This window comes from Hipposideros armiger, unplaced genomic scaffold (genome assembly GCF_001890085.2).
Source record: "Hipposideros armiger isolate ML-2016 unplaced genomic scaffold, ASM189008v1 scaffold_61, whole genome shotgun sequence".
NCBI classification, from domain to species: domain Eukaryota; kingdom Metazoa; phylum Chordata; class Mammalia; order Chiroptera; family Hipposideridae; genus Hipposideros; species Hipposideros armiger.
In genome coordinates this window covers 2,941,797-2,953,905 of record NW_017731411.1, presented here as the reverse complement: position 1 = coordinate 2,953,905, position 12,109 = coordinate 2,941,797, and the positions used below count along the sequence as shown (strand labels likewise).

Sequence of the window (12,109 nt, the reverse complement as noted above, 5' to 3'; positions counted from 1 at the left end):
TTTTATTATTAAATTTATTGGAATAATATTGGTTAGTAACATTATATAAATATCACATGTACAAATTTATAATACAACATATGTATACTCTATTATGTGCTCACCACTCAAAATCTAGTGTTCTTCCATCACCTTGTATTGATCCCCTTTACCCTCTTCATCTTCCCCCCACCCTGTTCCCCTCTAGTAACCACCATTCTCTTGTCTCTATCTATGAGTTTGATTTTTTGTTTATCCACTTGTTGCTTTTTGTTATGTATCCACATATGAGTGAAATTATATGGTTCTTGTCCTTTTCTGCCTGACTTATTTCACCTAGCACAATACTCAAGATCCAACCATTGTTGTCGCAAATGGCAATATTTCATCTTTTTTATGGCTGAGTAGTATTTCACTGCATATATGTACTACATCTTCTTTATGCAATCATCTGTTGAAGGACAATTGGGTTGTTTCAATGTCTTGGCTATTGTAAATAATGCTTCAGTGAACATATGGGTACCTATATCTTTATGAAATAGTGTTTTCAAATTTTGGGGTAGATACCCAGAAGAGGGGTTGCTGGGTCATATGGTAGCTCTATTCCTAAGTTTTTGAGAAACCTCCATACTGTTTTCTATAGTGACTGCACCAATTTACATTCCTACCAGCAGTGCACAAGGGTTGCCTTTGCTCCACATCCTCTCCAATACTTGTTATTTCTTGTCTTATTGATAGTAGCCATTCCAATGGATGTGAGGTGATATCTCATTGTGGTTTTGATATGCATTTCCCTTATAACTAGTGATGTTGAGCATTTATTAATGTATCTGTTGGCCATCTGTATGTCTTCCTTGGAAAAGTGTCTATTCCAGTCCTCTGCCCATTTTTTATTTTATTGTTTTTAAATTTATTATTTTTTCTCTGCCTAGTTTTTTAAATTGGATTGTTTATTTTTTTTTCTGGTTGAGTTGTATGAGTTCTTTATAAATTTTTGATATTAGCTCCTTATTGGAGGTATTATTTGCAAATATCTTCTTCCATTCAGTTGATTGGCTGTCTTGTTGATGGTTTCTTCAACTGTGCAGAAGCTTTTATTTTTGCCCTTACTTCCCTTGCCTTTGGGGTCAAGTTTATAAAGACCCCTCTGAGACCAAGGTTCATAAGTTTAGTGCCAGTGTTTTCTTCTATATATCTCATTGTTTCACGTCTTATATTTAAGTCTGCAATCAATTTTGAGTTAATTTTTGTGTATGATGTCAGATAGCAGTCTAGTTTCATTCTTTCACATGTGTTTTTCCAGTTTTCCTAACAGCATTTATTGAAGAGGTTTCCCATTCTTCATTGTATGTTTTTGGCTTCTTTGTTGAAAATTAGTTGCTCATATATGTATGGGTTTATCTCTGGGCTCTCAGTTCTTTTCCATTGGGTTGTGTGTCTGTTTTTTCTGACCATACCATGCTGTTTTGATTATTATAGCTTTGTAGTATAGTTTGAAGCCAGGGATTGTGATATTTCTGGCTTTGTTCTTTTTTTCTAAGGGTTGTTTTGGCTATTCAGGGTATTTTGTGGTTCTATACAAATTTGAGGATTTTTTTGTTCTATTTCTGTGAGAAATGCGGAGACTTTGATAGAGATTGCATTAAATCTATATATTGCTTTAAGTAATATGGCCATTTTAACCTTGTTAATTCTTCTAATTTATGAACATGAAATATCTTTCCATTTCTTTATGTCTTCTTCATTTCTTTCAACAGTGTCTTGTAGTTTTTAGTGTACGTGTCCTTCGCCTCTTTTGTTAAGTTTATTCCTAGGTATTTTATTCTTTTTGTTGGGATGTAAATGGGATTATTTTCTTCATTTCTCTTTCTGTGATATTTCATTGTTATTATATCGGAATGCAACAGATTCTTGTATATTGATTTTGTATCCTGCAACTTTACTATATTTACTTATTGTTTCTAATAGCTGTTGTTATTGTTGTTGTTGTTGTTGTGTGTGTGTGTGTGTATAGTCTTTATGATTTTCTGTATATAGAATCATGTAATTTGCATATAGTGGTAGTTTTACTTCTTTATTCCCAAATTTGAATGCCTTTGATTTCTTTTTTTTTGGGGGGGGGGAAATTATTTATTTCATTCTATGGGGTTTAGACAAGTAATTTCACATTTCATTTTAAGTCCAGGGTCAGGAAACACTTCTTTTACAACCAGCATTAACAGAGATAGATCACCATGTCAATTAAATATTTAAATACAGAGATCAGTGTTTTAAATGGATTTCTATAAATAACATTATTACCAGGAAAACACACATAATACAGTTCACTCTGGATTTACAGCCTTAATTTATTCAAATATTTAAAGAAACTCATCTTCTGAAAATTTTCTCATTTAAAAAACACATTGTGAGAATGGGTTCAAGGATTGAGAAAGCAATTGGTACTGAGCAATTCACAAACATGACATATAAACATGACATTTTTAAGGTTTAAACAAAGACTGCACGTTGGCAGCACAGAGGGTGGTCTTGCTTGTCACACTCTCCTATGGAGCATGGACGTTTCATATTTCATAGTTTCTGAATTTCCTCAGGAGTTCCAAAGGGGCATCCCCAGACCAGCGGAAATGAAGGTGCGAACAGTTCATATCTGAAAAACTTGAAGGATCTGGATTTTGTGGGGAAAATGACTTCTCCAGGGACTCAGATTCTTTTTGCTCCATTTTCTCGGTGGTTGAACCCAGCTCCTCTTTCTTTATTTCTCTTTGCTTGTTCCACTCTTCATTTTTGACCTTGTTGGGATGAGTCTGGTCAGGTTCTTCCAGCATCAGGTCTTTTTTTACTTCTGACAGCCCAGTGCATTGACATTTTCACCGAGTCACTCAAAGCTTTCCATTGCTGGAATGGCATCGACCCCTGGCTCCTCCGCCAGTGGTCATAGCGGGCTCGGTTCTCTTCATTAGTCAGAATATCCTTTGCCTTCTGCAGTTTCTGAAAAGTCTCCACAGCTTTGGAGTTTTCAGGATGCTTGTCAGGATGACATTCCAGGGCTCTGAGATTAAATTCGGTCAGGATTTGTTCAACCGAAGACAGCTCATTACATCCCAGTAACGTGTAGTAATCTTCTGTCTCTTCTGATCTGTAATTCAGTATTGCGTCCATTTAGGTCACTAAATCAGCTCTTCTTCCACCCCCACCCCCACCCAGCGCCCTCAGCTGCGTGCCTCCGGGGCTGTTGGCCTGGTTGCGGCAGTGGCCTGCGGAGTCGCTCCTTCCCTCCTGTCTGTCCCTGGGTCCGCGGCCCACCTGGGCAGCCTTGCGCTTTACGCAGCCCGCCTTTGATTTCTTTTGCTTGCCTGGTTGCTGTGGCTAGAACTTCCCATACTATGTAGAATACCAGGGGTGAGGGTGGGCATTTTGTCTTGTTCCTGATATTAGAAGAAATGGTTTCAGCTTTTCATCACTGAGCACGATATTAGGTGTGGCTCTGTCATACATAGCCTTTATTATGTTGAGATATGTTCCTTCTATACCCACTTGGTTGAAAGATTTTATTATAAATTGGTGTTATACCTTATCAAATGCTTTCGTTTTGCTTCTATTGATTTGATGATATGATTTTTATCTTTTATTTCATTAATGTGGTATATCACCTTGATTGTTTTACAGATATTAAACCATCCTTGCGTTCACACTTGATTGTGATATATTATCCTTTTAATGTATTGTTGTATTCAATTTGCTAGTGTTTTGTTTAGGATTTTTTGCATGTATGTTCATCAGAGATATTGGCCTGTAATTTCCTTTTTTGTGTGTTTTCCTTGCCTGGTTTTGGTATCAGGGTAATTCTGGCCTTGTAAAATGAGTTAGGAAGTATTCCCTCTTCTTCCAATTTGAATATTTTAATATGACAACTCTGGAAATCAAATCTCTTTCATCCCCAGAGATTGTTTTGTTTGTTGCTTACTGTAGTTTTTAGTGTTTGTTTGTTCAGTGTGTCTGTATTTTTTGTGTTGTTTGGCTATCGAAGTCCCAGTTTTATTACCTTGGTTGTACACTAGTGACTGGAAAGAAATTTACTTGAGTGCCTGGGAATAAAATAGCTCCCATTCTTTGTCAAGGGATTATGTATGCCTGTTGAGGGAAATCTTCAACACTCAGCCAGGCAGGTTACAACTCTGCCTAGCTCTTACTTCCTGTTTGTGCAGAACATCAAGGTCAGCCAAGAGTGAGGGCTTAGGGTTATTTCAGTCTTTCCCAAGGAGTGCACAGCCATGTATGTGGTTATATAGAGTCCCAGGAGCACGTATAAGCTTTGAAAAGTCGTATGGACATTTTATTCCCCAGATTTTTCTTCAAAGATTTTTGGTTAGTGTATTGTTTGCCCCAACAGATATTGATTGCCTAAGGCAGCAATGATAAAAATATTTGCCTATGAATGTTTTCAATAAATCCTATCTAGGTAGCAGCTTTAGTTCTTGGTGAGTTTCTAGTAAGGTGAAATAAAGACAAGTTTTTTGAGTCACTCTCCCAGGAAACCACCAGACAGGTCAAATAATTCATTGTGAATGAGATCTGTTCTGTTTTCTCCAATACCAGGAATTCGAACTGTTATTTTTAGGGCTAGCACTGGGCTGGGGAGTTAGGAAAGGGATTATGGTTCTTGTTGAGACTAAGCCATTTTTTCTCGTCTAAGTGCTCCCTGGGTTGCTCCAAGCCTTTGATTACCCAGAGTTCCTAAAATATTGATGACAATTTTGGCCAGTTTTTTCCCTGCTTTTATGGAAGGGCAGAATTTTGGAGTTCCTGTTTCCACCATTTTCAATGACATCACTCTCTGCAGTGTCTTTTGATAAAGAAGGAACAATGAAGGAGACAAATATTTTATTTTTAGGACAGAGATAAAAACTGAAAGGAAATTAGTCTATGTTAAAATCATAATAACCACTATTATGTCGGTACTAAGCTGTTTTTGAAACACCTTCATTAATTTAATCATGACAGTGATTTCCTGAGGCAGAAATCACTATCTGTTTTTCGTAGAAAACTGAAGACTGAGAGGTTAAGTTATTTTCTCAAGGTTGCACAGCCAACAAGTAGTAGAATCAGGTTTTGATTCCAGGTTCTGATCTCAGAGCCTGTGCTTTTTGCCACTAGGCTATAATGATATAGGCTGAATTATGAAACGTCACAGGAATGAATCTATGAAAAGTACAGGCCCAGCTCAGCAAGATAAAAAGAGATATAGAAAGAGACAAACCCTTTTATTGCAAGGCATCTTTCCTAATGTTGGATTCCCCTATTGGTGGACTAAGATGCACTTAGGGTACCAACAAAAGTTATTGTATTTACATCTTAGAAAAAACCTAGAACTTTGTTGGACGTCCTTATGCTTAATTTACACTTTATATCTATCTAGCATCTATCTATCTATCACCTGTTTATCTATCTATCTATCATCTATTTATCATCTACCACATGAAGAGGATTCAAGCCATGTTGGCCTCTTTACTGTTCTTTGAATATGCTAAGCATGCTCCTGCTTTTCAAGGACTTTGTTATTTCTTTTTTGCTAGTGGTTGGGGCCTTGAAAAGTCTTACTCTGGTCCTTGGATCTGACCATGGCCAAGGCCAAATGGTATGATGGGTGTCATTCTTTTAACGTACTGTAGCAATGATCATACTCTGAAACACAAGCCAACACTCACTTTTTCAACAAATATTTATTGAGGGCCTGCTATGGGCTAGGCCCCATGCTGGGCATGCACAGATGAATAAGACATGGGTTGTGCCCAAGAGATTTTGTCAGTATACCTGAAGTTTGTGTATGTGTCTGTGCATATGTGTGTGTGTGTGTGTGTGTGTGTGTGTGTGTGTGTGTGATGGAAACAAGAGATGGTTTTAAGGAAAAAGTAGTACATGAGCTAGTCCATGGATGGAATTAGATGGGTAGAGATGGCAGGGATTGAAGGACTGGTTTTGCATATAAAATCAAACAAATTGGTGGAACGAAATAAACTTTTCAGTATCATTAACAGGAATAAGGTAATTACACTTCTAAGACTTATAATATCTGGAGTCCCACTTTACCCAGCTGTTGTAGGGAGGATTTTGTTAAAGGCATCTGTCTATCTTCTGGGGCCCTTTCTCTCTTCTTGCTGGTCATCACAAAAGGGAACTCATAAATCTTGTACCTGGGAACAATTTTTCACTGAAAGAATGAAAGCCACCAGTTTAACACCCAAAAGAAACTGCTCAAATACCAGATTTTTGCCTCATATAAAGACGGTCATTTTCCTTTTTGTTTTTTTCTTTCTTTATCTAATAAGATTATTTGAAAAGGAGTCAAAACATTAAATAATTCTCAGCATGACTTTTGTAGAAGTCAATAGCTAGGAATCAAATTGTAAGAGAAAAGCATGATTATAAAACAGACCCACCTTCCCCCCCCCCCCCCCCCAAATTGTGGCATAAGCCTTTGTATCTTGCCTCCTTGTGGCACTGTGACCATGCTGCAGGAAAACTAACTGCAGAATGGGAAGAGTACAGCCACGTCTTGAGGTTAGTGGTTTACATCCAGAAGTATAAAATGATGGCAAACATCACTTCAGGGACAGTTATGATCACTGCCTCCCAACCATGCACGAAATACCCTGACCTACAGAAAATGTAGGCAGTTTACCAGAGACCATTACCGCCTGTTCCTCTGCTCCCTTTCAGGGAGGTGCTGCATGTGGCTCTTCTCTTCCTCCGGGTCATCAGTGCCTGTGCAGATGGCAAGATCCGCATTTACAATTTCCTAAATGGGAACTGTCTGAAGGTGATGAAAGCCAATGGCAGAGGTGATCCTGTGCTGTCCTTCTTTATTCAGGGCAACAGGTGGGTGGTAGGTGTGGAGGTGGGAGCCAGGAACAATTCTGTTTGGATGACTTTTTTTCTCTGGGATATCAGCCCTGGATTTGCTGGCAGTAGGAGAGAGTGGCTAAAACTGGGCTCCCTTCCAGTTGTGGCTGGAGGACAGTAATAGTTTTATGGGGGACTAATTGGACTTTGCACCCAACTTAGCAATCAGGGTTCACATTATTCTTCATTTGTTCTGACTGTCTGGGCTAATCATGCAGTGAGTGCAATACGGCTTTGCTGCAGGGACCGTAGTTCAGCATGGCCCTGGTTGGTCCCTGAGCATGCATTCCACTGTCAACGAGCTCCACCAGCTGTTTCTAACGCTTCACTTCTGATGCAGAGACCTACAGGAGGGTGGAGATGGCAGTATCAGGAGGTCCAGTGTCCAGTGGGGGCAGTACTGAGCAGATGAGTTTCTAGAAACCAGAACCATGACTAAGCTAATTGAATATTATATTGTGTTTGTTATGTGCTAGGTTCAAGGTGATATTATGTGGAAATACCTAAATAGAATTATCTTTTAAATTCTACCACAGGCTCACTTGAGACATCAGTTAATCTCCTGAACCATATTGCTTTCCCTTTAATAAAACTTTACTATTTCCCATCTTAAAGGGGTTGGGCTGGTAATAAGTCTCGCTAAATAAACACTTTTCAGTTACAAGGTAATAATAATGTTGTTAAGAAAATAATCACCTCTGACTTTTTCTCATTCATGGCATCTGAAGAGAGAAAATTTCTTTTTGGATTGAGTACAAATTAGTCTGAAAGAGGTTTCTAATTGCAGTGAATCCCTAAATTTCATTCCAGTGTTTCCAACCAAGACAAGTCTCTCTTTCAGAGAGTTTGCATGAACAATTAAGGTCTTAAAATTGTAGCCCTTTGGAGCAGAAATGAACCTATGCATAGTCTTTCTGTTTCTTGTTTATAGTTAGAGGAGATCTAGGCAGAGTGGGGAAAGCAGCTTGCTCTGTCAACTCTGGGAACAACAGAAACCAATGGGTGGGTGGGGGCAGTTCTTGGGGGGCCCAGGTTTGAAACTCCTTTCCTACCAGGGTATAAAAGTGGGAATTAGGGAAGATGGGAAGCATCCTGCTTTATAAAGAACAAATGTTCTGTCTAAATGTAGAGCATGCACAGAGACTCTGGAGTGATGGAGTGAAGAGGAGAGAACAGGAGGGTCACTGAGGGAGGGAAGCCCTCTCCATCAAAGAGTTTTCCACATCCCTATCACAGCAATAGAAATATGGTGTTTGGATGCTGTGCTTAGAAAAAGTGAATTTCAAGACCACTGTGTGCAGAGTACCTAAGCATTCTGCTTTGTGCATCCTTAGGTACTTGGCACTCACTCTAAGAACAGAAATTAATTTAAAAATATTTCAACTTGAGAAACAACGTAATCAGAACATATGTGCCCTGTTCACATTTAGTCTTTAAAGAAAACAGCTACAGAGTTGATGAGCCCAGCTGCATGGCATGCTGTCGCTACTCTAGACCTTTCAAGGACCTACACCACACTATACAGGCATTTCCTGGGGAATTGTCCCTTGACTTCAGAATTGGACAGGACAGTAGTTGAAGTGCATATTTGGAGGCCAGGCAGTGGCGGCCTCCAAGCTCCTTTTGTGGGCAATCTTGTTGTTTTGGTTCCAGGATGTTGATCAACACGGAGAGCAATATTCTCATGTTCCAGTTTGAGAATATAAACTGGCAGTACTCCCTGGAACGGCCCAAGCAAAAGAAGAATAAAGAGGAGGCCAGGGAAGAAAACAGCCTCACAGAAGTCCTCTCCAAGTCTAGCACTCAGGCTTACAGCCTGGGGGACTCCATATCCAGTAAACAAATGGTGGTCCAGGAATCCCTGTTAACTAAACCTCACCAGTCCTGTGTTCTCCTGAAGGCAGCCACATTACCAACAGGTAAGAGAGCTGACTCCCAGACCATCTCAGTAGTACCCAGTGGAGCAGGTGACAGGCTGCCGGGACTAGTTACTTTGTGGGATATTTTGGCCAGTGGTTTCATGATGATATAAATCCTTACCTTTAAGGAAAATGTGAGCCATTCTCTTTGATTAGCCAATTGTTAGCCATCTCAAGGGAACCTCCTGATTTTCAAGCCTAAGTTTTCAGACTTACCGTACTAGAATCTTTGTACAGCAGCTAACACTAGTCCTTTATAATTGTCATTAAAACAAAAAAGAAGTAACCAACACTCTCCGGCCATGCCCCTGATTCAAACATATCGTACATAATTATTTTCTTAGGACAGAGGGAAGATACTATTATGCTGCAGAAAAATGTTCTATGCAGAATGTATTATCTTTAGACCCCCAATTGATAACATGTGTACCTGAAAAATATTAGTTATAAAGCAGATACATCTGCTTTATGTATGTATGTGTGTAGGTGTGTGGGGAGTGGCATGGCTCATGCCATTTATAAGACATACAAAGAACAAATTATGTGGGGGCTGGAGTAGCTAGGCTCCTTTCTTTTACCTGCCCTGTATTTAGCGTGTGAAATTGGACCCACAGATCAATAGATCACCATCCAGTGTATTACACTATGAATGGTCAGCTAAGAGGACCAAGAGTTTCAGATAATGCTTAGAACTTAATAATCAGTAGGAAAAGAGGGTAGGAGGGGAGTAAGGAAGTGATCTAATCTTCCTGGTTTCACACAATAAACAATAAGGTGATGGTTCAGGTTAAAACCAGTCAAATTATCAGCTATTATTACATATTATACATTATTCAGACCTAATTTAATTATATAATTACTATGGTTTCCTCCTCAATCTTAATTTAGCAGTGTCAACAGAGGCACCTCAAAGTCAAGGAAAGTCAAGATCACCTGGAAGAGATGGCAGGAAGAGAGCGAGTCCTGTTTCTAAAGAGGCAAATGGTATGGATGTTGGGCAGAAGAGTTTGGAAGCAAAATCCTTCATAGGATATAAGATGAATGGTGATACTTTATTCTGAATCAGTCTCAAGATCTAACATGTGTTCTCTCTTGCTCTGTCTCTCTCTCTGTCTCTCTCTCTGTCTCTCTCTCTCTCTCTCTCTCCCTCTTTCTCTTCAGTCTAGTTTTTCAGCAGGTCAATAACTGCTTATCTTTGAGAATTCAGAATGGATAAAATGCCTGGCTTTTCCTAAGAGTGATTGGTTTTCCTTAATTGTCTCTTTACTTACTTGAGGGAGCAGAATGAGAACCTTTGTAAGAACTAAGTTCCCAGTTTGGGGCGCACAGCCTGCCTCCCTTCCCTGCGATTCAGCCTCCACTTCTTGGACTGTTGTGTCATCAGTCTGAGTAATGGGCACAGCAGAAGAGAGAAGAGGCAGTTAGGGTTGATTGCAGAGGGCATTTTAGGGGATTTCATGAGGGAGGAGATGGATTTAGGGGTGGGTACTATGTATGTGAGATAAGGAGATAAGGGAGAGAGATGGGGAAGAGGCTTTTAAGAAGAGTTACTGGATATCACAAATGGTGTTTTTGTGTTTTTGAGAGACTTTGGTAAAGACTTAAAATATCTTTCAAATAGTTTTGGCTAATATAATAGTGTTTCTTTGAATCAAACTCCCTGCAGAGACCAGCTTCAAGGTGAGAGTAAAATAATTAAGTTTTAGGTGAGCTTTACTAACAGTGGGCATCCTTGTATGTACCTATGAGTATGTCTGTGTACTTGTGTAGGTATACGTGTAGGGTAAAGTCCTACGGGTGGCATTGCTGAGCCAAAGGATAACTGCATTTAAAAAGTAGAAAGATATTGCCATGGTTGTCCTTTAAAAATAATGTATCAATTTACCATCCTATCAAGAATGCATGAGAGCTCCCACTGCACTCATGCCAACAATGGGTGTTATCTATCCTTTATAACTTGCTCCTATGATAAGTAAAAATGGTATTTGCATTTCTTTAACTAACAAACTAAATGTCTATCAGTGGGTAATGAGTAAGTAGATAATAAAAAAATCCATACTATGCAATATTATGCAACAGCTAAAAGTAGTATTATGAGGATCTGTATATATTGACTTGGAAAGAGATTGAGAATACATTATGATATGAAAATTGACAAGTTAATGAACAATGAGCCATCACAATTCTTTTTTATAAAAGGAAAAAAACTGTGTGTTTTGTCACACATGTACACATACACACACAAACACCCACACACAGAATGGTTTATTCGGGGATTGAAAGGAGAGTGGGGAAGATTTTGACATCTTAATTTTATTTAGTTTTATATGTTTTAATAAAATATAATTTAAGTAACAAAGTAAAAGTCAGGGAGAAATTTGAAGTTTCATTCCATCTTAGTTTGTCCATATACAAACACCTTGGGATAAGACTACTTGGTCAAAGAAAATTATATGCTTAACACATGGTTGCATTTTATTTGCTAGTTATAGATTGGTATAGTTTGGGGTACAATGTTTACTTGCTAGGTCAGACTAGACAAATGATTTCTACTTTTCATAACTCAGTTATTCATTTTGTAAAATGAGAGTAATGCTTTCAGTGTATCCGTGAGATATTGTAGAAATGGAAAGGCCCAAATGAAAGAGATATATAAATAATATATTTGCTCACCTATGAGGTCTGAGAATTAAGTTCGCGAACTCATCGTAGAAAAGGTGCTACATACTTCATTGCTGAATATCACTACAGTCACCTTTGAAGTACCCCCCTTGGGAAGCTATGCACCGACACCAGTGCCTAATCCACCCTTCAAAGCAATTTTGGAACTCTTTTTCTGGAATGGACATCAGTGTTGTTGTCGTATTACACTTGATGTCCTGAATGTCATCAAAATGTCTTCCTTTCAATATTTCCTTTATCTTCGGGTAAAGAAAGAAATCATTAGGGGCCAGATCAGGTGAGTAGGGAGGGTGTTCCAATACTGTTATTTGGTTACTGGCTAAAAACTCCCTCATAGACAGTGCCATGTGAGCTGGTGCATTGTTGTGATGCAAGAGCCATGAATTGTTGGCGAAAAGTTCAGGTCGTCTAACTTTTTCATGCAGCCTTTTCAGCACTTCCAAATAGTAAACTTGGTTAACTATTTGCTCAGTTGGTACAAATTCATAATGAATAATTCCTAATTAATCGTTGCAACAAGTTCGGGAACTTAATTGTCAGACCTTGTATGAAGTTATCCTTGTTAACTCAAGGTCTTCGGCACCGTGGAGATCTTGACCATAACGTAGTGTGACAGAATGAATCTC

General features: G+C 38.8%; 1 protein-coding gene and 1 pseudogene across 6 annotated transcripts in view; one reads left to right on the top strand and one right to left on the bottom strand.

Moving 5' to 3' along the window:
* Nucleotides 1–12,109, top strand: part of FBXW10B (F-box and WD repeat domain containing 10B) — a 47,387-nt gene that overhangs the window by 33,753 nt on the left and 1,525 nt on the right. For 4 of the 6 annotated variants that reach the window (XM_019641484.1, XM_019641480.1, XM_019641479.1 and 1 more), the window contains 3 exons: nt 6,700–6,858; nt 8,536–8,801; nt 9,690–9,785. In XM_019641484.1, coding sequence (XP_019497029.1) covers nt 6,700–6,858; nt 8,536–8,801; nt 9,690–9,785 — 521 coding nt within the window. The remainder of the gene's footprint in view (nt 1–6,699; nt 6,859–8,535; nt 8,802–9,689; nt 9,786–12,109) is intronic. The other 2 variants (XM_019641483.1, XM_019641482.1) reach the window with 1 other exon arrangement.
* LOC109382164 (dnaJ homolog subfamily C member 12 pseudogene) lies at nt 2,544–3,161 on the bottom strand (annotated as a pseudogene).